The sequence below is a fragment of the Parasteatoda tepidariorum genome, chromosome 4, assembly GCF_982258835.1.
Source record: "Parasteatoda tepidariorum strain Cologne lab strain chromosome 4, Ptep-v5.0, whole genome shotgun sequence".
Lineage (NCBI taxonomy): Eukaryota > Metazoa > Arthropoda > Arachnida > Araneae > Theridiidae > Parasteatoda > Parasteatoda tepidariorum.
In genome coordinates this window covers 26032892-26060354 of record NC_141758.1, presented here as the reverse complement: position 1 = coordinate 26060354, position 27463 = coordinate 26032892, and the positions used below count along the sequence as shown (strand labels likewise).

At 28.2% G+C, this 27463-nt stretch overlaps 1 protein-coding gene across 7 annotated transcripts in view; it reads right to left on the bottom strand.

Moving 5' to 3' along the window:
• The window catches only part of LOC107452970 (non-structural maintenance of chromosomes element 3 homolog), a 34368-nt gene extending 8303 nt beyond the window's left edge, over window positions 1–26065 (bottom strand). Inside the window, exons 1-13 of one of the 7 annotated variants that reach the window (XM_087160823.1) lie at window positions 25858–26065; window positions 24587–24682; window positions 20849–20920; window positions 17973–18086; window positions 17049–17135; window positions 13889–13981; window positions 11594–11653; window positions 10194–10250; window positions 7968–8031; window positions 6534–6616; window positions 3859–3959; window positions 3539–3621; window positions 2565–2607 (exon numbers count right to left, since the gene is read on the bottom strand). In XM_087160823.1, coding sequence (XP_087016949.1) covers window positions 2565–2607; window positions 3539–3621; window positions 3859–3959; window positions 6534–6616; window positions 7968–8031; window positions 10194–10250; window positions 11594–11653; window positions 13889–13981; window positions 17049–17135; window positions 17973–18086; window positions 20849–20920; window positions 24587–24664 — 935 coding nt within the window. In that variant the 5' untranslated portion in view covers window positions 24665–24682; window positions 25858–26065. Of the gene's footprint in view, window positions 1–2564; window positions 2608–3538; window positions 3622–3858; window positions 3960–6533; window positions 6617–7967; window positions 8032–10193; window positions 10251–11593; window positions 11654–13888; window positions 13982–17048; window positions 17136–17972; window positions 18087–20848; window positions 20921–24586; window positions 24683–25813 lie in introns of all 7 variants that reach the window. The other 6 variants (XM_043053695.3, XM_043053694.3, XM_087160824.1 and 3 more) reach the window with 6 other exon arrangements.
• Between the last annotated feature and the right edge of the window lie 1398 nt (window positions 26066–27463).

Here is a 27463-nt window from a genome sequence, read left to right as displayed (position 1 = left end):
CTCAAACAGTCCGAGAAATAAACTTATATCATCTGTTTTTATGTTAAATTTTGGCATAAGCTTTTGAAAATTTTGACTAAAAGTAGAATCTACAACTGATGTAGAAACATTGGTATCCTGTTTTGTTTTAAGACATTCGAGTTCAAACCGTTTTATTTCTAATTCGAATTCTCTGTCCTTCTCCTGTTTCACTAATTCGAATTCCCGATCTTTTTCCTGTTTCTTTAATTCAAATTCCCGATCTCTCTCTTCCTTGTCTAACCTTTCTTTTTCAATCCTAGTATTTATCGTACTTTCACATAAATTTTTAACAAATTCTTCCTCATAGTTTTCACTACTAACTATCTTTTGTTTTAAACCAATTATTTTAAGGTCCTCCGAAACCTCTACTCCCAATTCTTCCGCGATCACAAACAGATCACACTTTTTAGCCTTACTTAAAAAAGACATTTTACAAATGTATAAGTAGATCTTACTATAACAAAAATAAATCAAGTAAATAATTCAAAAAGTAAGACTTAAAAATTCTAATAACTACCACTATAATTGGTTTACAAAAATAAGAGGAAATAGATCATTTATCTCTCCACTTGAACGTAAGAGAGAAAGAAAAAAATATCACAACTTAATATTAAATTCTATAAAAAGAAATTAATGCTCTTCTCCTTTACAACTATAAAAATGAATTCAATTCTACTACATAAATAACTCACTTCGCCAATCGGCTACTCTTAACATAAACAGTCTCCTTTCCCCCCCCCCCCCCTCTCAACTGAATAGAGGAAAAGAAAAAACAAAAACGAATTCTCATATATTTCTGCTGGCGCCAAAAAGGCTGACGCATCAAAGAGTCTATATTTCGTTTTCTTAATTCTAAAATGAGTTTCGCTTAAGAACAATTAAAAGCACTCAAACTGAATTATACAGCTTTACATAACTATTTATATATATCTCTGCTGCACAAATGTGAGCCTACTATCAATAAAATAAATCTACACTAGATGAAAACCAGATTTCGTTAAAATATTTCATCTAAATCAATGTCAAACGAATAGGTTTAGAACTGACGTTCTTAACCATTTTCTTCCTACATATAAACAATTCAAATCCACATCCCCTTCATATCAATGAAAATCACTATTTTTAGTAAAATACAATATCAGAACAAATACCATATAAAAACAAAAATTCTCAAGTTGAGAATACCAAGATATTATTAATTCTTATGATAAGAATAACTTAAACTTAATCAATATCCATGTAATATCAACATTCACAATACACATGTATTCATAATACATTCCCTTTTTTGTAACACGGGCGTGTTAAATTTTTTTTCCAGGTTGGAAAATTTATTCGAAAATATTTCAATATTTATGAAAAATAAACATTCACAATACATTCCCTTCTCTGCAACACTGGTGTGTTAATTTTTTTTTTCCAGGTTGGAAAAATGATTCGAAAATATTTCAATATTCATGAAAAATAAACATTCACAATACATTCCCTTCTCTGCAACACTGGTGTGTTAATTTTTTTTCCAGGTTGGAAAAATTATTCGAAAATATTATGGCCTGGGATGTGAAACAATTGAGAACACATACCTTCTTTCTCCCGATCTCGGTGGAACCTCCAATAAATATACTTGTCTGTAATGTGTGGCACAAATAATTAGTGCAGGTTGGAAACTATTATTTATTCAAACTCTTCGTTTCCACAACACAAACAAATACACACACACACATATTCAACACATGAAATAATATATAAAAATCTCGAGCGAGAGAACGTTCAAAAGTCCGTGTTCTCATTTCAACTTCTTCGAACCAACTCCACATCTCCTCTCCCAAAAATGGCCCCCACTCGCCAAGATAGGCGCGCTTAATTCCATAAGTGTTATAATTTATTTCTGTCTCTGTTTATTAAAATGAAGAGTTAATAATCTTACGGAATTGAAATCTTACTTCATTTTTATTATACCATCAAAAATTTTTGGTGGCAAATTTTTATATAAACATTAGTGTTCTAGCACTATATTCAAAAAAATTTGTATTTTTGCAGAAAATTAAATACTTTTTAATTATTAGAAATCATTGAAAAAAATATTTGTTCATTAAAACAAAGACAAATTTTTCTAAAATATTTTCAGTTTAAACAATTCAAATTTTTTTTTATTTTTTAAGAAAAAAAAATTCTTTGTGTTCAGAAGCTATCACAGTCCGCTGGTTGTCAACCCAATTTATGCTAAAAAAACATAACTAGGAGCACAGAAAAGTCTCCCAATAGTCTCCATTTCCTGAAAATAGTAGCTTTTTTAACATTTTCAGGCAAAAAAAGTTGTCATAGTCATCTCAGGTCGAAAATAGTAGTAAATAGTTGCATTTTAGTTGTCTGTGGCAACCTTGCTATAAGTACTAACGAAGAGAAGATTTAATGGCAGTGTTTTGCAAAGTTTAAAAAACAAAATAAAGCATTTAAAGGCAGCTAAGAATTCAGGTAAGGCAACAATAATAAAAATTAATAAGTTTTCAAAGCATAAGCAGTCAAAAATAAAGAATTCATACTTGAGATCAATATGAAGTGGTTTTAAGGCATTAGTCAGTTCATCTAGAAAGGAGAGAAAAACAAAATCATTTTTTTTAATAAAACATATTCACACAACATAACTAATACTAATTTTCTGAACAATGCAAAATATACAATAAAAATTGCAGCTGATAACATAAGAATTAATACAACAATATTTTAAGAGCATTAATCATATTCTGTTTCATGAACTTACGTATATTATTCATTTCCACAAAGATAGAAAAATGACAGAATATTACTTATTAGGATTCAGGGTGTCTGCAGGTCACGAAAGTTACAAATTTGAAAAAGGATTACAAAAGTCACAGATCGTGTTAAAAACATCCACATTTGAAAAGCAATGTGAATATGGCCAAAGCAATGATAACTGCAGAGAAACCATCAGAAATCGCCTTGAATACATGATGGAAATTCACATTTATAAAAAAATATTTTTAAAAAATAAAGAAAAAGAAACAACATGTGAAAATAGCTATAAAAGAAATACCGACACTTAACCAGCAAAAAAACCATTAGTAAATTACATATATTTGCGATATAGTCATCGCGAATTAATCGTGTCTAAAAGAGATAACTCAAATGCAAAATTTTTGTGTCATAATAACGTCCAAAATTAAAAACCATACAGAAATGGCCAAAGAAAGATTGAAAAATTATGTGCATTTGAGACAGAATTACATGTCAAAAAGTAATAAGTTTCTTCATTTAATTAAAATTGATAGAAAATAAGGAAAATAGGTAGTGCTTGTCTGTAATGCATTAGAGGTTAAAATTAGCAAAAAAAAAAACTCTAGCAAAGTACACTTAAAACAAGGTTTATCTCAATTAATATTTTTGTTATGAACAGGCAAAAAGACAAAATAAAATTTCATTCTATTAAATGCAAAATAACTGGAAAACATCACTTTAAAACAAGCATTTAATCAAAAAAATTATTTATTCAAGTTACCATCTGTAATCGATCCTTCATTCATAAAAATGACGGTCAGAAGATAGAAGAGCAAACCACGTTTTTGAAGTTCTGAAGAAGAACTGAAACAAAAGATAAATGTAATAAATATATATTTGAAAATAGTATAATAATTCATTTTTAATACAACTTTTTGTAGTAAATGTTATCGAAAGTATTGAAAAATTCTATTTTTAAAAGTTAACAATAGACTCTTCAAAATTTAGCTTCAATCCAATAATGATAAATAAATAATTTTACACAAATAAATATATTTTCTTATTTTATTACAAAATAATTGTATTAATGATTATACTTACAGGTCAATAAATTTTTGGATACCAAGGTCGGGCTTTAGAACATTTATCAACATGAATTCACCTTTTCGTTTTTCACATTTAACTAATTCCATTCCATAAGTCTGAAAGAAAAAAATGGTAATTACACTACTGTTTAAATTTCAGAGAATTTTCGTAGTTTGTAGATTATGTCTAGAATCATTGGAATAAATTTAATTAAATTTGGTATGATAGATTGATAAAATATAAACAAGATAATAGTCAGCGTTCTCCCCGCGTTTTTAGAAGGCCGGCTGGCTACTTACCCTTTGATCCCAATAAATGAGCCCTCTTTGCCAATATAAACTGCCTATTTATTTATATTCCATTTTAATAAAAATTAATTCGCTGTTTAAATAATAACTACACACTGGTAAAATTACCTGTGTTAATAGATTTAATTCAGATTACTATTACAAATATTTACTTTGTTATGATTATTCTCAACTAGTTGAATTTTATAAGTTTCTTTTTTTGGGGGAGTGGATACTAATAAATTTTCAAAGTGATTTTTAAATTTTAATATTTTTTTAAATAAATATCTTTTTTAAAGAAAAATGAAACTTTAAATTTTCATTTTCTCATAATTTTCAGTTAAAATTAGAGAAAAAAGTTTTCAAGTTGTTTATCAATTAATAATTTTTTTTATTTTTAGTTTACTTTTTTGAGAAAAAAATTTTTTGCTGTCATTGTTTTTTAAAATGTTTTTAATTATTTGCCTGAAAACTGCAAATTCTTCTCTTATATTGACAATGAGAGAGAATTACTTTTGAAATATGCATATAAAATAGTATAAGAGAGTAATTTAAAAATTATTCATGATAAAGCTTAGATATTACATAATATTAGATATTACATTTTGATAAATTCTTACAGTGTTAAATGAGTGTGCCTTCAAAACTCAAAGTGCCCTTTTTTGAGAGCAAGAGCCTTGCCCCTTTTTTATACCTAGAGTGAACTTTGTAATGGTTATAATAGACATGCATAATCATGCATCACGAGTTAAAAGGCATGAAATAGTTTTTAGAGAAGCAAGTAAAAAAAAGGGTTGATAAAGGATATCACCCCTTCCATTTCATTTTTAAAGATACAGGATTGCCAACCCTTAAACAACAGCAAGAGGAGTATTTACAAAAATTAAGAGGAACACTTTGGGGAGCACACTTAAGCTTAAGCAAAATATTTAAACAGCAAAATAAAACAAAATTTAAGAATAAAAGTTAAATATTTTCAATACATTTATTTGATAAAAACCTTTACATCAGAAGCCTATTTGAACTGAACAGAAAATATTAAAAACTATGCCCTGAGGCAGAATCGTAGCGACACAGAGACATTGTTGCAGAACATTAAAGAGTTCTTGCAGAAACATTTTTTATTTGGGAAGTGAAAAATTTTGGTTTTTTTTTTATCTGCAGAATTTTATGAAATATATTTTTCTGCACAAATTTTTCCCCGTTTCTGTAGAATTATTTTCAAAAAATGCCTTTCTTGCATATGAGGTGGAAAAAATGCTTGTGATTTTTTCTCTACTTTCTTTTGAGAATAAAAGAAAAAAATCCGCAATGACTGGCTTTAGTTAGAATTTCAGTTTGATATTATAAAAAGTATCTCTTAATAGCAAAAATTTAAATAGAACCAGAGAATATTGCCAATAATATTAGAATATGTATTCATTCATATGTAGATTAAAAAAATTCTTACATTTATAATTAAAAAAAAAATATATATACTGTTCTATTCTCTACATGAAGGGTTTTTTTGTAAACAGAAAACACTTTTTTATTTTAAATTACTAACATAGATATTTGCTACTATTGAAAATGTCTACTATTGAGAATTATCGTAGAAAGCTCGAAAAAATTCTGCCACAGAGCAACTATGATAGATAAAATGAAAAACTATCATAAGAAAACTAGGGTTATTATATTTAAAATATTAAATAAAAATCAAGTTACAAACAGTAGATAAAATTTTTATAACAACCTTTTTATATTCACATATTGTATTCAAAACTAAACCATTAGTATTTTAAGGATTATTTAGCACCATTTTATTAAATACCGTGGACACTCGATTTTACATTGCCCTTTCGTACGTTATCATGTTCCCTGCATCATTTTCTGTTGATCCATGGAAATGGCCAGTAGCATTAACGTCAAATTTTCTTGGATTTTACGTACTCCTTTTTAGAAAATTCCTGCTTTGTATGCTTAAAAAAATTACTGAACAATTCTATTGAAAGATTTTTATTTATTTATTGCAAATTTTTATGCATTTTGAATAGGTTATGATAGAAAGTTCATGACAATGTGGTTAGATTTCATCATCCTAGGAAAAATAAAAACAAATATAAATGACAATGAAAGTTGGAAAATTGCTGATTTGCAAAAAAAAAAGTTTAGGCTTGGTGCACGAAAGAGAGAGAGAACTTGAAAAGAATTTACAATGTGGAAAAGGTGGCTGAGTTTGAAAACACCATTTGGCCTTGTAATAAGCTGTAAAGCTCAGGCAGAGAAACCTGTCTTTGAAGATTATAACATGGATATGTATAACAACTTGTTATTCTAGGTATATTTATTAAAAAATAACAGCTTTCTGCTAAAATAAAAGGGTCAGCACAACACAATTGTTGAGCTTAAAATTATATTTAATACCTTTTTGAGAACAACACTAGCTTCATGGATTACCTCTTTATAAGAGTTACGTCCAGATCCTGCAAATACATGCTTTTGTAAATCTAGAAAGGAAAAAAAAAATTTATAAAAAATATTTCTTTTTACAAAACATGCTTTTAATTGCTAGTTGAAAGAATAATTATTTCAAGACTGAGAGAACTGAGTTTCAACTCAATTTCAGGAAAAAAATTCCTTGTCTTTTCCAGGTATATCAGGAAAATTTGAAAATTTAGACCATATTTTATCGATACCATGCAATTTTTCACCAGAAAACTTTTTTTTTTTTTATTAGTAATGTTAATATTAGATTTTGTGAGGAGAAAAAAACATCATTCAGTAAGGTTAGAAGGTTCACTAAAATGTGAAATTTTTACAATAAATAATTTTAATAGATTTTAGAATTATTTAACTCTAATCTCAATAACTGATAACAGTTACTGACAATTATGAGAATGGTTATTTTCCAGGTATGATATAAGATTTTTCTAGGTTTTTTTTTTTAATAAAAAAAATGCAATTTTCCCCAACTATTCACTGCTTTTTAGAATCAAAATAAAATTCCTTGACAATTCCAGGTTTTCCCAGGCCCATGGCCTAAACTATATTGCTCAAAGTCATTATTTTTTTAAATCAGAATTTAAAAGTGTTGTCCTTGATTTCATGTTTACTTTTTTACACTCTACTTTCTTTTACCTGAATGTTGATGGGTATGATGAGGCTGCATTCATATGACTTTTATTGAGGTATTTTTTAATGAGATATAATGTGGTTCCAGAATTTGAATGAACATATTACTAATTTTCATTCTGATCATAAAAAATTTTTTTTTATTAAAAATTTTTTGTATAATCTACTCATATACCAACAAATTGAGGGATAACTTTACGAACATTTCAAGTAAGGGAGTAACTGTGTCAGAAATAACAATGATTTTTTTTTTACTCAATGATTAGTTTATAATAATTTCATGATAATTTTAGGCGTTTAGGTTAGAAATATTAACTATTTTTGACATATTACTGATTTTAATTAATAATTACTAATTCATTTCATCAAATATTTGGCTGGTAAATGTCAAAAAAAAAAAGAAAAAAGATATTTATAAAAAAAATCAGATAAAAATTAAATCTACATTTTCTTTCTTTTCCAAGTTTGGACTGATGTGCAGGCATTGTTAAAGAAAATTATAGGATAATTTTTATTATTTTTTTTCTGTTCTCTAAACTGCAAGAAATTTAACCATCCTCTTTCCTTAAAAAAAATAATAATACAGTTAAAATTACTAAGCATAGAGTAAGTTTAAGTAAGAATAATTAACATGGAATAAAAAGTAACTTTGTTCGGACTGGACAAAAAATTTGACTGTAACATTAAAGAAACAATAAAATTAATAATAGAGAGGTAACTACTGACCAGTTTGCTTTATCGCATATTTATTTTGATCAGCAACCAAGAGGTAATAAACACATTTATTTACCTAAAAATAAATAAATGAAATATAATCATTTTCCTCCCTTTTTAATTAATGAATCAACTGTTTAAACAAAATTCAAATTAAGAAAAGATTGAAACGATAAAATCTATAAAATGCGTACAAACTTATACACATCAGAAAAGTAAGTAGTTTAATTTCTAACAGAAAATAAATTGGTAACTAATCTAATTAACTAAGGCTAATTCAGGCTAAGGTAACTACATATAATTTTCCGAAGTTCAAATTCACAATACATAAGATGCATCTAAAATAATTAATGATAACATAGTTTATATTCATCTGACTTAACTTTTTTAAAAGTATGAAAAACTAAAACAATTTTATAATTTATGAAAGGAATTTGCAAAAGTCAGACCATGACATGTTTATAATAAATCCATATGCCAATATATGGTATAAAAATAATTGTAAAATGTATGGTTAAAACAAAACCTTGTGAACTACTGAAAGTGTAACATACCAACAAATTTATAAAAATGCTCACATAATTACATTTTCATAATTATTTAGCCGAGTTAGTCGTAGATCTCATCTGATTGTGTATAGTTAAGGAACTGCTTTTTAAAACACAAATTTATTTCAAAATTTCATGAAAATACACAAAACAAATTTTTTCGAAAAGTACTTAATATGTGTTAAACTCTCTCTCTCAGTGGCGCGACAGCCCTAAGAGGGCCAAGGCCTACTGTGCCCATCTCAGTTTAATATGTGTTAAATCTAAGAATTAATTAAAAAGTCAGAGAAATTCTAAATGTTATCACTTCTGAAAAAAAAAATACTTAATAGGCAAAATACATAAATATATTATATTTAATGTTGTTTTTAAATGAAAAAAGATGTTTGAAAGAAAATGAAGCATCAGAAATATAATAGGGTTAATAGTTAAATAATTCAGTGGTATATAGGAATATAAGATGTGCATATGTAACCGATAAACAAATTCAACTGAGAACATTTAAAATAAATGTAAAGTTGTGCTGTGCTTAGATAGATGCAGGCAAAACAGAAGAATGCAATATAATTTCTAATGGTGGAAAGTGATTGTATCATTCCATTACATTCACTTCGAAACATCTGGGTACACAAACTGCTACAATGTTACAAGTATTTGGATTAAATCTAATCACTTCACCAATCAGCAGAGATCACAATGCTTGCTTACCCCAATTCACAGTAGATCTGATGTATCAGGGGTCTGTCCAGATATTTTGTGAAGGGTCCGTTTTTGTAAAATTGTGAAAAAAATTACTCGTAACTTGTGAATATAAAATAAACGTTAAGTCACATTATTTCAACCAGGGTCTGCTTTTGTAAATTTGTGCAAATAGGGTCCGTTATTGCAAAAAAAAAATCAAGGAGTTTTTAAATTGTAAAGACATACAATTATGCTCAACACTGTAAAATTATAATTAAAAAAATTAAATTTTAAAAAGTAGCTACTAAATAAGCAATGCAACATATAAATATTTGGTATTTAGCCTATACTGCTGAACACAGAATATTAATTTCGAATGAATAAAGGAAGAAGCGTCTGCCGAAGACAAAATTTAGTTAATTTACATCTGTCTTTCTCCCCCCGCCCCCATTCCAGGGAAGGGTTTATTCGATTAACAAAACAATAATGAAGATAAACAAATTTGTGAAGGGTCTGATTAAAAGAAAAATCATTTTGTGAAGGGTCCGTTTTTAAGTTGAAATATTTTGTGAAGGATCTGTTTTTATGAAAAGATATTTTGTGAAGGGTCCGTTAACGGACCCAAATTTCTTCTAAACAAACCCCTGTGCATGCTCTTCATAAAAACTTTCATACTGTTTGTTCACAATTGATTGTCCTAAACAGTGTTCATCATATCTCCACATTATGCTCACTTTTTGCCACTAAAAATTTTATGACTGAGTGTTGCTCTGTTCTGGGTGCATCCATTTTAGCTATACTTTACATTCACTTTAAATGCTCTAAACTCGTTATTCAGTTATATCGAATCTACACTGCACTCTTCCTCCCTTGAATGTGTCCAACTGTTGCTAAATATTTCTGCTGTTCTTGCAACCCTTTTAATCACAAGAAAAGCTTCATATTTTACTATAAATATGAATAAAAATCATGTTAAAATTAGATAATAAAAAAAAATCCAAATACTCACCAAACTACACATATCTCTAGACTGCAATGATTTGTTAGAAGAAACTGATTTATTAAGCTGAAAGAAGAAACAAATAAAAGCATTGAATATAAATGTATTAAAAAAAGGTAAAAACAGAAATGTGCATTTTTGAAAAATAATAAAGCTAAAAAAATATGCAAAATAATATATTTGTAAATATTTATATTGAATACTTAACGTGTATATAATCGCAGCTTAAAAATTTTAGAATTAATAAGTGGGTTAACATAATAAAACCCTTCAATAAATTCAGTCTCATTTTGATAATGTTGTATATCAAATAGGTTCCTTGTAAAAATGCAACTTTTTTTAAAAGCAGAGCATGATACTTAGATAAAATCTGTTTGTAAAGCAGTTATTTTTTTGACAATTGAAATGTTTAATCACTCAAAAAATAACTTAACATTAACACACAAAAATGATTTATATTTAAAAGGCTTATTTCTTCTCAATTGTGCCAGAAGAAGGATTAACAGGGCAAAAGTTTGCATCAATACAATTTAACACAACAATATGAAATGAATTATTCATGGAGTTTTTCAACAACTTTATTAATTTTTTTAATTGTTATAAATTAGAAGAATTGGCAATAATTTCTGGTCGAAGGTATTGACATTATTATTTTACAGTATGACATAAAAACTGTTAATAATCCCTATGTGCGATTAATTTATCAAATGCAGTCTCATGATAAGAAATGAAATAAGAAAATATTACAGACTAAGTTTAAAATAATGGGTTGTTGTTCAGTCTGACTCTATTAAAACATAATTCTGAACACACACACAAAAAAAAACTCTTGAAAGTATGAGACTGGCGTCATATAGCGTCGATTTTTGCATAATTAGGTCTAAAATAAATAAACTGTTAAATAACAAACTGTTTTACCAAATGAAACAGTAATGTGTAAGAAGTAAATTAAAATATCAGCTGAATTGGCATTTTACAAGAAATTTATTATTTTTAAGCTTTTTTTTTTTCAGATTTAAAATTTGTGATAATTATTTATTATTATAATAATGCAAAATATCTGTAAAATATCTTGATTTAACAAATTAAAATAAATTATTTGATCATTATTTTGCATTAGATATTACGCGAGGCTTAATATTGCTTTAAATTAATCAACTTTATTGTCAAAAATTATCAATATAACAGGACTTTTATGTATGACAATCTAAATTTAATTCCCAACAATTCAATGGCTGAATACTGAATAACAAATATTCAGTCCACAGCTTTCATTAATTCATAGTTAGATACAAGTCCATTCACAATGTATAACTTTAATGTTTTGTTTTAAAATTATAACAATAATAATAAACAAAGAAGTAACAAAAAGAACAATAAACAAAGAAAGTTTTGAGACTTCAACTTACTGAACTAGACACATTTCTAGACTTTAAAGTTGTTCTGCTAGAAGGACTTGGTGAAAAATCCTGCAATAAATGTATTAAAAGTTACAATTTATATATTCTAACACACAATCAGGGTATAGATTTTGGGTGGAAGAAATTAGATAAAATGGAAGAAACTAAAAATGACCAATACATTTGCATAGCAACAATTGTTATAAGAATCGCTTAAATTTAAACAAATTTAACCAGCTAATACAGTAACAAAAGGTTAGGTATTTCAAATTAATTATTATAATTTAAAAAAAAAAAATACTTTCATATTATTTATTTCAGTTTAATACAAAATTTCAAAATCTTTATTTCATTATTTAAGACACAGTTAATATACTCATGCTTAACGGTGTTTAATTTTAAGATTAGTATACTATTTTTAACAGTAAATTGAATAGATAATTCATAGTTAGTAGTCCATATGTATGTGTGATTTAATATATTAATAAAACTTGATTATTATGTTTAACAGTTTTTCGTTAGATTTAAAAAATTACGTTTTTTTTTTAATACTTTTTTCCATTAAATATAAAAAGACACTAAATTGATGTGATTTTTAAAAAAAATTTAATAAAATTTTTTTTGAACTGTTGCTTTTAGTTTCCACATATTTAGAATTGATATATTAAAGAATTTGGAAATTAGTACTCTTACATAAACCAGACTGCAATTTTAATATGTTTAAAATTCCAGTATATTGTTAAACAAATTTTGTGATTTGAAAGAAAGACGCTTTAAAATTCTGTGTTGTGAAATGTGTTCAAAATATATATATTGTTATCATCAAGTTCAAGGTGTCAGAAATGGAACTGTCACATGACCAGATTAGAACCATCATTTACTTCCAGTTATGTTGCATAAAGTCAGCTATACAGCCAGAGCTATACAGCAGTACAGCCAGAGCCGTTCTTAAGGGTCCGTTCACTGGGAGAGGTTTTGTTGGTCTCTCCTAAACATTTTCTTATGTTTTTTTTTTTGTTTCTGTTTGCAAATAATTCAATAATATTAAAATTAGTTTTCTTAAAAATAAAGAGAGAGAGGTTTTTTTGTTTTTGATTCTTAGTTTTTTTAAAAATAAAGTTGTTGTTTTTTTTAAAATTTAACTAAGTCATAACTAAGTCATAACTGAGAACATTTAACTAAGAAAGCATAGTCTTTAATGCACTTTAACTGCAACATGAGGTTATACATCTTTTTCAGAGATCGTCAATAAGAGCTCTCTAAATACACACAAATGTCTTGAACATATTTTAATCTATAGTTCGTCTACATTAAGAACCCCTCCCACACACATACACAAAGTCTGAGGCGGTCTGTTGTTATGGAAATAAGAATAGTGCATTTCAGGCAGGGTAGCTTCTCTTCCCTCTAGGGGTATCATAATAGACCAAAGAAAAAGACTTTCTCTTGCGGACCCGAGCCAAACCTTGTCCTAACCAGTGACGCCACACCACTACTTGAAATAGTTATACCTCATTACCATGTTTCCCGGCTCGTACCCCCCAAAAACATCACTGGTACCAGAGCACCCGTCTAGGAGGTGCACTCAACATTCGGTGCAACCGCAAGGACCAGATGGCACTTACCAGGCTTATCAACGGCCACCTTGAGTCCCTTTCTTTCGAGGGTAGTATTAAAATCTACCCAAACTGCCACAGGTGCCACAACATGCAGGCTTCTCCCCAACATATCCTGGACTGTCTTGGTCTGGACAAAAGGAACATTCCTAATAACCCACTTTTGGTGGCCGACTTTCTCCGGGTCATGAATTTCATGGACATTGTTTAGCCCTGCTAATTTTGGGGATAAGGAAGAAGAAGATACCTCATTACCATCACTCCAGGTAAATGGCTAGGGGCTACTTCAAACATAGTACGTTTTTTTTTTTTTTTTTTTTGGTATTTCCTTATTTGACCTTTTCCACATTTGGTGCAGAGGTTTTGACGGTCGTTGGGAGAGGTTTTAGTGGTCTTTCCTAAAGGTTTTCCTCAACACTAAGTCCATGACAAAAATTATGTGCCACTTAAAAGTGATCGTAAATAGAGGAAGTGGCTACATAGAGGTGGTCTTTACTGGAGGTTTCACTATAATTAAATTATTGATGAATTTAGAAACATTTCATCAAATTTCGTACATGAAATAAAAATTTAAATTATATAAAAAAGGAAAACATGCAGTTTAATGAAAGCATCTTTAAAATAAATACGAAATTAGTATATCCTTTTATTTTGATAATTTTTTTTTAATATTTATATAATGGCGAACCTCCTCAGAATCTGAATGATTTTTTTTTCTTGTTATTTTCCTCCTTTTTGAAGGGTTATTCTTTTCTTGAGTTGCTTTGATTCGACCAGGTGCCTTTAACAAAAAAGATTTATTTTTATATAAAGAAAAAATAATATTTTAAAAATACACAATATTTACACACACATTTCATTATCAAATATATATATATATATATATATATATATATATATATATATATATCACGCTACAGATAAATCTAAGGACACTAATACTGAGCAATATATTTTTTACAAAACATTCACGATAGTTTTTCAAAAGAAAATGTTAATCAATACTTGGAAAACTCAAGGTTATTTTATACAATCAAAGAAAATTAAATACAAAAACCAAATAGCACAACAAACTACAAATTTATCTGAACTGCAATAATTTTCATTTGTGATTAAAATTAAATGAACTTGACTGTAAAAAAAAAAAAATTTTATTTTTGAGTAAGATATGTAGTTGAGTACACATTCTTAAAATCTAAATTCTTACAGGGTGGCTACTCAAACCAGATTTCAAATTTCCCTGATTCTTCCAGGTTTTCCAGATAAAAATCTTAAAATGTCCAGGTTTTTGCTTCTTTTTTCTTATAAAGTATAGGATGTGTACAAGAAAAGTGTCTATATTATAAAATATTTTATTCAAAATAGTATTTTTTTAACATATCATCTTGAAAAAAAAAGATTATTTATTTATTTTTTAATGTTTTGGCAGAAAATTTTGAATCAAAAATCATATATTGGCCAACAAAAGAGTAAAATTAAATATTAATATATAGTTGGTTCTTAAAAAAAAAAACCCTTTTTTAAAAATTAAAATATGTTATAAGAGGTTAAAATGAAATAGAAAGAATTAGCATTAATGCAACAATTGTAACGATTTGTCGACAAACATTGCTGCTAGCGATTGTAAAAAAATGTGTGATTGGTTGGTTTGCTCAGAAAAAATAATTCACAGATTTCTTTGAAAGGGAGTAGAAAAGCTTTCAGAAAAAGAGTGCGATATAAAATCTATTATCATAAAATTATAACCAACAAATTTTTGGAGAATTTTATAAAGTTAAGAAATACAAAAACATTTTGTCAAAATAGAGAAAAACAATTACCACCAAAGCATCGGAACAAACTTAAGCCATAAATGGATTCAGCCCAAGGACAGAATTTAAAAACAGAAGCTAATATCCTAATCCCTTTCTCCACCTCCACCAGAATCTTTCCTAAATTCCCATAGCAGTCAAAAGTTAATTAGTAAAGTTAATTTAAATTAGTGAAATTAAAAAAAATCATCAAAGAAAAATTGCCAGCTTTCTTTAAAATTCCCTGATTTTTTCAGGTTTTTATCCACATTTCCCTGATATTTCCAGGTTTTTTCTAGTATAAAAAAATTCCCTGATAATTCCAGGTTTTCAAGGTGGGTGGCCACCCTGTTTTTAATAGTAGAAAATACCAATTCCATACAAGATGTATTTTAAATAACATACAATAAAATTTACAACAAAAAAATGATAAGAAATTTAAAAATTAGGTAGGTAGATACTTTATTTATGTCACACTAGAGCTGCACAATGCGCTACTGGTGACAGTCTGCAAAACATCCCTGAGGATGTTCTGAAGACATGCCATTGCAATTTTGATCCTCTGTAGCAGGGATGCTTTTAAAATTAGAAATTTTTAAATTATTAAAAAAAAAATGTTATCACTACAATTTCAACGGAAATTCTGTTTTTTTTTTGTATTTTAACTGATTATAATAAATAAAATATTTTTATCAGCTTTATATTTGAGGTTTGTTTATATGTAATACTTAGTTTTAGTTACATTCAAGAATAAGTAATAAGACTAGTAAAAAATCTATATTTAGATTAGAAGTGCACAATCTGCAGCTCGCCGACTGTTGATGTGCAGCCAGCGAAAGCTTCTGAAACTAACAGTCAAAAGTATAGACCAGGATTATTGCATAAAACAGGTAGGATGGATGTTAGTTTCTAGGAATTTACAAGTGGTTATGCTGTGACCTTAGACCATCTAGCCCTCTCATTGTGGTCAGAAAGAATTTTAAAAAAAACTTTTCCTGAGGGAACAGTAACAAACTATGCAGAAAAAGATATAATAAATTTTCTTACTAACTATTCATTTATATATTTTTTTCTTAAAACCGAATATTCATATTAATAAATTAATATCAATTGTTATTTTTTCAACCAAAAGAGAAGCTAGTTGAGAAGGTGCACAGGGATGCATCTCTGACAATCCATCTCAATCAATATTTCCTAAGTTAATACAGTAGAGCGCTGATTATCCGAACGTCCAATTATCCGAACTATGTCCGAATTCGTTATTTTTCCCCTTCAAGCTTAGAATACTTTTTAACTTATCAACAATTTTTCTAAATTTGGAAGAATAAATAATATCCACTACATTTGATGACCATATTAAATTTGCATCCTTTTTTAGCAGTTTTCTTACAGTAGCCATACATACATTATTGTTATACAGTTAAACCTACGTATCTCTTTAGTCCTCTTCAACAGAAAATTATCTTCCAAGAATGCGAAAAGTGAGAAGGGTAGTTAGCGCATAAATAATAATCATTTAAACTAGATTTTTAACAACTTTCCAATTATCCGAACCACGTTCGGTCCCGAGCAGTTTGGATAATCGGTGCTCTACTGTATTCATATCAATAAATTATATCAATTGCTTTTTCTTTCAACCAAAAGAGGGCGCAGTTGAGAAGGTGCAGAGGGATGCATCTCTGTGAGCCAATCCATCCCAGTTAATATTTCTTAAATTAATGAGACATAATTGACTATGCAGTGCTATATCTTAAGAACTCTATGCTATAACTCTGGGAAGACTGATTATACAGTGTGATGAATAAATATATCATGAATGTAAAATTTGGGAAAGAAAAAACTGAGAAAGTTCATTGTGAAAGATCATGGTAATGGAACCTACATTTAATAAAAGAAAGCAACAAAACTAAAACAAAGGAGGGTGTTTAATTCTGCAAAATCCGTTGTGGTTTAGTTTCTGAATACAGAATTTAATGAAAAAAGAATCATAAATTAACAAACTACTCAGTTGAAAATTTTTGTAGCTTCTCTCTGACAGAATAAGTAAAAAAACCTTACTTCATCAGAATCTGAAGTAGTATCTGATTCAGAAGTTGAGTTTCGATGCCTTCCATTAGACAATCTTAATGTTGACTGATCATTAATCTATATTTAAAGAATAAATATATAATTAAAATAAAGATTTAACATTAATTAACAATAAAAACAAAGAGAAAATATTCTTTACATTTATTATAGCAAAAATTTACAATTACTTGGCAAACAGAAACTTACATATCAACATTATAAATACTAAGGGTTCTCACTTTTCATGTTGAACTTAAAAATAAGCACTTTGTAACATTTTATAATAAGAACTTAAACACAAATTTCTGTTAACACATGTGCGTTATATTTTGTTTTAAAACATATGTTTTAAAAATAATTTAATACATAATCTTTAACTAAGTACCTTACTTTGTTGACACTAAATAATTACTATTTTGAATTTAAAACAATATTTCAATTCAAAAAGAAAACATTATTCAAGTAGATTTTTATAATTTATACAAAAAAATTTCACATAAAAATGTTTAATTAAATTGATGACTTGTAATCAACGATATAGTTTTTGGTTAAAATAGAACTAGCTTTTATAGCCTTTTTATCTTCCGGCATTTGAACCTTGTTCTCAGATTTGAGTTGACGTTCGTTAGCTTTTCTGAGAGAAGATTAAGTTTTAGAATAACTTGTTGGAGATAATTGATTATCATGAAAATTCAAACAAATCGTCATTTTCATTGCCCAACCATAAGACCGTATTTTTTACTATGAAAACATAATAATTACGGATAAATTGTAATAGTTGGCAGCTTTGAATAAGATTGCTTAATTATTAAATGCAATGCATTAAACATTTTCATAACAAATTGTAAAATATCTTTTTCATTAACATCTTCAAAAATAATAATTATTAAAATGGATATCTTATTCAACTATTACATTTGAGTCTGCAGCAGCTCTTGAAGTGCTTGGCCGTGAGGATAACCCAGACGGACCTGGGGTGCTCTGGATTGTAGAATTCTGAGTCTTACTTCTAAGTCGTTGAGTGGGCTCCTAAAATAAATAAAAATTTATAATTAAGCATCTCTAAACAAAATACAGTCGAACCTGTTTATCTCGAATCTCATAGGAAAAGCGAAAAATTCGAGATAAAGAGGTTTCGAGTTATACAGGTACTATAAAAAAATTAAATTTAATTTAACAATTCTATTAAAAGTGCTTTGTTTTTAGTAGAAAAATATAGATATTTCTTTAAATTAATTATACCACATAACAGTTTTTTAACATACATTTAACACTGAAAATAATTTTACAAGATTTTTGACTCATAACCTTATTTCTTACTATTATTCTTTTGAGGTTAGAAAGATTGCAAATTCCTCATAGATCGTTTTCTATAGTTCACTTTAAAACACTTAATTATCCTTTGATCCATTGGTTGCAATTTTGAGGTCAAAATGAATTTCTATTTTTAGCTTTCGTATCTATGTTGAAAAGCTAACCCCTGGTGGTCACTACTCATTAACCCCTCACTTATTGCCAGAATCATTGAATTCCTTTCTAGTTAAGGAAGTGCAGGGATAGTGATGGAAATTCAAAGAAACACCCCCAACCTGTTCATCCCTAATTCCTGAGGATTTACGAAATTCATCTCTGTCTACGAGTTCTACTGATAAGGAAAGTTTTGACATTTGTGCTTTATTATTAAAAATTCGTGAAACGGAGGTTTTGAAAAAAAAAATTCGACATAAACATAGAAAATACATTGATGTTAGACAGTAAATGTAAGGAATTTTAAAAATTTCGAGATATAGAGGTTTTCGAGATAAAGAGGTTCGAGATAAACAGGTTCAACTGTATTTAAATAAACAAAGCAATTTGAATATTAAAAATTAAATAAGTCAGTGTTAATAACCTGCCCTGGGAGTAAAACTTTAAATTAACTTGAACCAAATGAGATTTACACAGCAGGTTTCACTTAGATTTTAGGAAATAAATTCCATCTCTCAAATGCAACATTTTCAATATAAACAATAACACAACACATCAGTTAAAAACACACAATAATAACATTGTGGAGAAAATTAATGAATAAAACCTTAAAGAATGAAAAAATTAAAGTTACAAAATCATTATTATCCCTTTAAGAATTTCTACAACCATACAAACAAATATAGTATCTGTTTTTTTCCCCCTAAAATTTCAGAAGATTTTTTATGTTTTTAATATTTCATAGAAAAAGAAAAACAAAAAAAAAAAGCTTGAAAATATTATATTCAGTTTTTTTCTTCCTTCCAGTTTTAGGCAACTCTCAATTTTCCTCGAGATTTCCTTGATTTTTTTTTCTTTTTAAGTGAATTTCAAATTTTTTTAGATTTCCAGATTTTTCCTGTAGTATATAAATCCTGCTTATTATTTAAATCAAGTGATCAAGATGAACAAAAAGCATATAAGTCAGTTAAAAACTATGAGCAGTCTAATAATTTTCAAATTAGTCATTAAATTGAGAAAAATTCAAAACATCAATCAGTTCTAATAATTTTTGGGAAAATAAATCTTGGTGTTATTCACATTTACTCCAATTCTTAAAAATTTTTGAAATTGTGAATTTTAAAAATTCAAAACTAACTATTATGGTTGTAACATATTGTGCTACATTCACAACACATAGTTTTTTCTTTTTTTTTTCTTTAATTATGACAGTTGCTACAAATTGGAGTAAGTAAATAATATCTAAGACTTCTTTTCACAAAAATTATTAGATTTGCTTAAATTTTTTCTTTAAGTGATTACATATGACATTCCTTAATGGTGTAAAGAAAGTTACAAAATGGATTGGCCAATTAATATTCAAATTGTAAAATAAATTTTTAAAAAAATTAATACATAAGCAATGAAGGGATTTTATACTTTTCTCGAAATATAATTTCATTGAATAGGATCTAATTACCGCAAAGGTTTTAGTTTAAATATAGTATGAGCTGGATTTCGGCATGCCATTAGAAAATGGGTTCTTTTCTAGGAAATGAAAGAAATATTGGCCAGATGCTTGATTATTTGGGTAGGCTTAATGAAACAATAAAAAAAGCCTAAATTTTCAAAAGCGTTTACATAAATAGTAAATATGCTTAAGAAGGAAACCTTTTTACAGTGACCAAGAATCAATTTATATGAGGGGGGAAAAATTAGTAAATGTATCTAAGTAAATATAAACTAAGTAAATGTAAAACTTAGTAAATGTAAAATAAACTTAGTATGATAGTTATGTAGAATCCTGCGATCCCTTTCAGGCAATACTATAAAATGGCACTAAACATGATTTTTCGCCAACAATGTAAAACTTAAACTATTTATCAAATATGTCGCGATTTTATTGAGGTTCTTAATTGAAATAACCTCCTTTTGATATTGTTTAAATATCATGAGACACTTAAGAACAAATTATACCAAACTGACAACAAATCATTACATATTGTAACGAATGCACATTTAATGTGAATTAAAACAAATAAAACGTAATTTTACAAAAAAGTTTAAACTAATTTTCTAAGCATATGTAATTTAAAAAAATTGTGTCACAGTTTATTATCACAACATTTTTATTTACAAGGAGGTTTCCATTTTTTGGTTTTGAAGAAAATGACTGAAATGATTTTACACAGGTATTATTTATACAATCTTGTACTCTTTATAAATTAGTACATTCAATAAAATCAAATAACTATTAAATTTAAAGTAAAAGTATCATACAATAACAATGTCAATGAAATACTTTACACTACAATAACTTTAAACAATTTAAAGTTAAAACTCACATCAGAATCAGAGGATTCTCCTTGTGTTGGGGAGCTGTTGGTTACTTGAGTAGATGCTCTTTGCCTCAAAGTCTAAAATTAAATGAAAAGGCAATTTAATATATGCAGCCCACACTATCTCAATTTCATATTAAATATTAATACAGTCAAACCCCGCTATAGTGAACCTGGGATATAGTGAACAGTCGGATGTAGTGAACTTTTTTAGCGGTCCCATCCGTATTCCTATTTAAATAATGTTATTTTTAACGCTTATAGTGAACAGCTTAGAACTTGGAAACTCAGTTATAGTGGACTCAAATTTCATTTCTTTAAATATCTTTTTCAGTCTTCCATCTTTAAACTTGCAGGTGTTGGGACTGAAAATGAATGCATTCCTATAAAATGTGTCATATTACTCTCCTTTATGCTTATCACTTTTAACTATACTGTAATAAATGTCAAACAGATCATTTATCTTATATTCCCCTCTCCCTGACAAGCCTCACTTTGTCTCTTTTCCCCAAACTTGCCCTACAACTAGTTAACTTGGCCACCTGCTGAATTTTTGGAATTTTCTTATCTGTTCAAACCATATTCTTTACAAATCACCCCTTGACAATCAAGAAGGGGAACAATTTAACTCATTTTACAGCTGCTCTCTTCATATTCTTACATTATCTATGTGAGACAAGATTTTTATTTCAAAAGCAGTGAAAATGGCAAATTTTCTAAAGAGAAAAGCGTTTTCGATAGAGGACAAAGTTAAAATTGTAAAGCGTATTGAAGATGGAACCAATCAATTGACACAGAGTAAGGAATTTTCCTTGTCAAAATCTACAGTTTCAAACATTTGGAAAAATCGAAGTGCAATTCTTGCGGCATACGACAAAAACATGGCTTCGTTGAAAAAACTGCGTGGAGCTGAAAGAGAAAACGTAGAAGATGCTTTGTTAAGATGGTTCGAAATCTTGTTCAAAATGTAAAAATCTTGCATTCTTTGCACATTGTAGATAAGAAAATTGATGAACTCTATTTAAAATCAAATTGTGTTCAATCAAAAATCACAATTTTTTTTCATAAAAAGTGAAAATAAAACTAATATTTAGCGACGTAATTACTTTTTCCATCAATTTTTGCTTTATTATCTGTTAATTAGTTAATAATTTTTTAAATAACTTATGTATAATTGCAAAGCCAATTTTCAATCATTCAACTGCTTTATGCAAAAAATATTCCTCAAAAAATTTGGATATAGTGAACCATCGGTTATAGTGGACACATTTCTGAGTCTGCAGACGGTTCACTATAGCGGGGTTCGACTGTAAATGTTTTGCAAAATAACTCTTCTAAAAAGTAATGAATATAAATAAAACAACATAAATGGGATAAATGGAAATTAAATTTTAAAAAAAAAAATATCCGTAAAAATATGCATTTTGTGAAAGGAAAAAAAAAATATTATACTTTTCTAAGGAGCGGTAGTTTTTTAATAGTAAATTAATGAAATCATTGGTACGTGCTTACAGAGGTAAAATTTAAATCATAAAACATGTTGCAAAGGGTTTGTTTTTACAATAAAATAGGAGGGAAGCAGGGGCGGATCCAGAAATATTTCCTGGGGGGGTCATAGACTCAGATTCCCCCTTATGCCCTCTTAAATAATTTTTTAAATATTTTATTTCTTTTGTAAACTGTTAAAAAAATTATCACTTTTAATTTTTTCTCAATTTTGGGGAGAGTCATGACACCTATGACTCCCCCCCACTGGAGGGAAGGGAAGTTAACACAAATTTTTCCTTTACAGGCATTTCATTTATATTTTTATTTACTTTATTACAAGACTTTATCCAATTGATTTAACTAATGAAATAATTTTATTTAAAACTCATTGGTGACAATCTGCTGCTTGTTTACATTTTCATTTTAAAACAAGAAATTGATTTTGCATTCTTTTCTTGTTTAAGTAACTGCAGGGATGGGTAGCAAATTGATTTGCTTCATGCAAATAAAAAAAAAGTTTTTTTTGTTGCAAATTTTAGTCTATCTATTTTTACATTTTGATTTAAATTGTCAATCCCAATCTAAATCCCAATTTTACTTAATCAGAACTCCCTAAGATTTCTTTATGTTTAGAATCCTGTGACGATAGAAATTGATACGTAACAGCAAAGGCATCAACTGAATGCAGAAAACAGTGCTTTCCTTTAAGACAAAAAATTAATTGTTGTCCGTTCAATTCTTGATGACTGAAAGTCAAGTGCAATGGACATAATCAAGGTGAAAGTACAGCTGTGAGAAGCAGAGAACTCTTCACATTACCCCTTGCCTTAATGATAAAGGGATATAAATGGCAAATTTCAACATATTTTTTTTAAAAATTAAGTAATGAATAATAAAGAAACATTTTGATGATGTTAAAAATTGCTGACAGTGAGGTAAAATAAGGATGTTTTGATAGTAGTACTAAAAAGTTTTCTGTGACAAATTTGAAACAAACAGCAATTACACTTTTGTTAATGCATACCTGACCATTACAAATAATATTTTCCTCGTGACAAATAATCCTTTTTTATCATGACATGTAGCAAAAGGTTATTTGCCTTAAACCTTATTTTTTTAAATCAATGCTCATGATTTTTTTAAAAATTATTTGATCATCCTTACAGAAATTTTGCACACTTCCTCAATCTAGAATTGACTAGCAACTGAATGAAGAATTTCCTCTACTTTGGTCTAAACTTATTTTACAAAACAATATATTTCGTACTGAAGTTCAATTTTAAAGGGTAACTTGAGGCTGACACAGATTCAAATACACAAGTACCAGCTTGTCTGGGAAGTAAAGGCACTCAGTGCATAATCATGACCATAATGCTATTGTCATACAATTAATCGCAAAATTCTGGAGCCTCCACCTTCTTGACTTGGTCAACAATAATCTATTCTAAAATGATTTACTTAGCACATAGATACTAACATTCTAAATTCAGAGAGTTTTAAGACAAAAAAGTATATTAAGAATTCATTTAATCATACAAATTATTTGAAACATTTCATACTTAAAACATGCAGAAAAATAAAATGAAACATAACTACAGTCGAATTCTTTTATAACGAGCACAAAGGGACCGTAACATGTACTCGTTAAATCCGGGTGCTCGTAATAAACAGGTCCTTAAGGCAGGCGTGCAACCAGAAGAGGGTGGTGGGGGCTTAGGAGGTTAAATTATTGAGTTTACTTAAAATTGAATTAATACTTATTTACTTTAATTACATTAATTAATTTAATTAAACACTTTTCTTAATTTAATGACAACTAACTCCCCGCGCATTTCTTATCATTTTGAAAAAAAGATAAGACAGAAAGACTAGAAAGATGAGAAAAAAGATCGCAAGACAGAAAAATATTGCTCGCTAAAACCGGGTCTTGCTCGTTAAAAGCGACTTCTGTTCCATAGACTTAACATTGATCCAACCGAATATTCTCGTTTCCCTCGGTAAATCAAAGTTCTCGTTAAATCCGAGCTCATTATAAACGAGTTCGACTGTATATAATATTAATATAAGAATTATTATATGTAGGAGTATTTTTAAATGCAAAAAGTCTTAGAGAATAAATATTTAAGAATATAAATTTTAAAAACAGAAAAAAATGTTGATTACGTGTAAACATATTTTGTAAAAGCTGAAAGCGAAAATTCATTTAAACTAAAATTAAACTTTTAATTCAGTAATACCTAAATATATTTCACTTACTCTATTAGTGGAATTCAGTTGAGGTGTTGATGTAGCTCGAGGGCCAGTGGATTTACGAGCTTTATTTCTCAAAGACATTTATTTCTCTTATTATTTCTGTAAGAAATTAGAAGTAAAAAAAAAAAACATACAACATTTTGATATGAAATAACTTATATAATAAAAAAAAATTATAAAAATGCAATTTTTAACTAAAAATTAAAAAATATATTGAAAACTTATTTATATTATGAAAAAAATTTTTAATTTTTAACTAAGATTAACTTTTACTACCATTATTAATTAAAATAAAAAAAAAATGCTGGGACGAAAATCTAAATCCTTTGATTCTTCAAGACGTTTCTTTTAAGATCTCTTATTAAGAAAATCAGGTCAACTACCAAGGCTCAATTTATTTATTTTTCTAAAAATCAGTTGATTTTAAGGGTTATTTGAAGGTGCCCCTTGATTCTCGCCAAGTTGTGATCGTGGTTGATCACCAAGATGGGCGATGTTGAAACCCTATCGTGATTTTGATTGGTTCAGATTTTAGCGTTATTTTTAAATGTTCAATGGTATACGTAATTTCAGAGGTACGGTAGTTCCACATTGGGTACCGACTGGTAAGGTTACTTTTGCTACTGGTCCTAAAAATGACTTCAGTAAATAAGATAAATCTTAAGTTTATGTACGATTTGAATAACGATGGAAAAAAAGCAGTGATTGACTTGCTTACTCCATTAATTTTTGCTTCGATTCAAAATGCATTTTAATGGGTTAATTAATTTTGCTTACGTTGAGTTCATTGCAATTTTATAAAGTTTTGGCCAATGTTTTGTTGAAATTTTCCGATGTTTTATTGAAATATGATTATTTTCTGGCTGCCATTCCTGTTACCACTGTGTTCCGAGCAAGCAGAAATGGCGCCAAACATAAGTCGCCAATTTCAGTATATTTTTACCGATTTTAATTATAATCATGATTAATCACATAAAAAACTCCCAAAAATATTTTATTACAGAAAACTGATATACAAAATTCTTTGCAATTTGTTGCTTATTATACAAAAATCTCGAATTTTAATTTTTTAAAGTTGATTTTAGTCCTGTTGGTCAGGGCACGGAGAGAATATTGCATGGAGATTCACGAATTAATAAAACTGCCTTTAATCAAAATACATGCAACATAGATTGACAACATGACAAACTCATCTCGATCGAAGAAATAACAGTAATAATAAAAACATACTATCTTAGAAAAGGTAACCAACAAGCACATTAAAAATCTCATACCAAAAAGATAAAACTAATCATACAGATACACCATCAATAAGATAAATCAGAAAAAATTATTATCAATTCTATTCGTTCTTATTCTTAGTGTAAAACATTGTTCAGATATTTCAATATTATCTCTCTATCACAGTTCGCGCTTATTATTTCCTTCAGTTTCACTTCTAAAAAAAATTTTTACCTTGAACTTTACAAGCTGCTTATTTCTGTTACATCAAGGTTTACTGTATTATTTTTAAAAAAAAAAACTAAATGGCCAAGCATAGATGGCGTTAGAAGTTGGAATTCACCGAGATACTTCCGGGCTACTACTTCGGCGTTCTTTCCTTTCGTTTGTCGACTAAACGATTACAAACGAATTCGGAACAAACATGCTATGTTGTTACTCAATTAATAACAGACAGTGATGTTTTACACAAATATAACCAAATTAGAGATAACACTCAAATCATGAAAATCCTCATGCTTTATTTTTGTTCTGATATTAATTTTCGTAAATTGGTTTAAGGCTCGCGACCTTTTAGAATTTACATTTAGAAAAATTTTAAGAATGGTGAAATTAAGCGTAAATTCAAACTCAAATCTCAATAATAAAACCACTTAGAATATCAATACTGTTTAAGCGACACTTTATAGAAAAGCCATAAGAGGAGGGATGTACCGGAAAATTTAAAAGTTTCGTCCGGGTCTTAGAATCTTGTTACTGTTTGCATTCAGTTCTCCGTCGACTTCTTCCGCGCAACTCTAACGTTCGACTAAGACATCTAGCTCTAAGTACAAGAACTATTCTTGAGATAAATATTAATTTTAAAATAATAAAAAGTTCTTGTAATAAAATTCTGTAAGGTACGAAGTTTTAATTTTTAAATTAATTTAATCTAAATCAATAATACACTCAGTTATAAGATCAGCGGGGTCTGCATGTTAAAAATACATAAGAATGTACAAAAAATATCAAACGAAATGGAATGAAAAGTTGATCTGACTGCGCCAGATGGTAATTATTCAAATTATGTGTGATGATAATTTTTTTTGAGTCAATCAAGACACTGTATGTTTACTGCAGAGTTCATGTTCATGTTCAAAATATGTTCACTGTAAGTTCAAATCAAAATGTTCTGATTATAAAACATCGCATTTTATAAGAACTATGTAGTCAAGAAATGTTTTTGAATAATTAAATTAGTAATTTTCAATGTTTAAATCTTTTTTCTGCTTTTTTTCTTTCTTTCATTCTCATGATAAGTTTTTTTCCCCCAAACCCTTAAAGTAGAGGACATATGGATTTAGATTTGCATAGCAACCTATGGTCAAAAGTGCTATATTATGGCATGTACGCAATATGGATTGAGCGTATTTAACCAATTTTCCGACCACCGCGTTCTCCTGATTTAATCTGCATGAATTTCTTTCCGTAGGGTGCACTGAAAAGTGCCATGGATACAACACCTGTGGATTTCGAAATGAAAATTCAGGAATCGTGTGTACTTCTGCGGATATTCAATAAAATCCTGACGTATGTGAGCGAGTCGCCTATCCACTGCCTGATGTCGTAACGCAGGCATCCCGAGCAATAGTGGAAACATTGAATAGCTTTTGTGACATT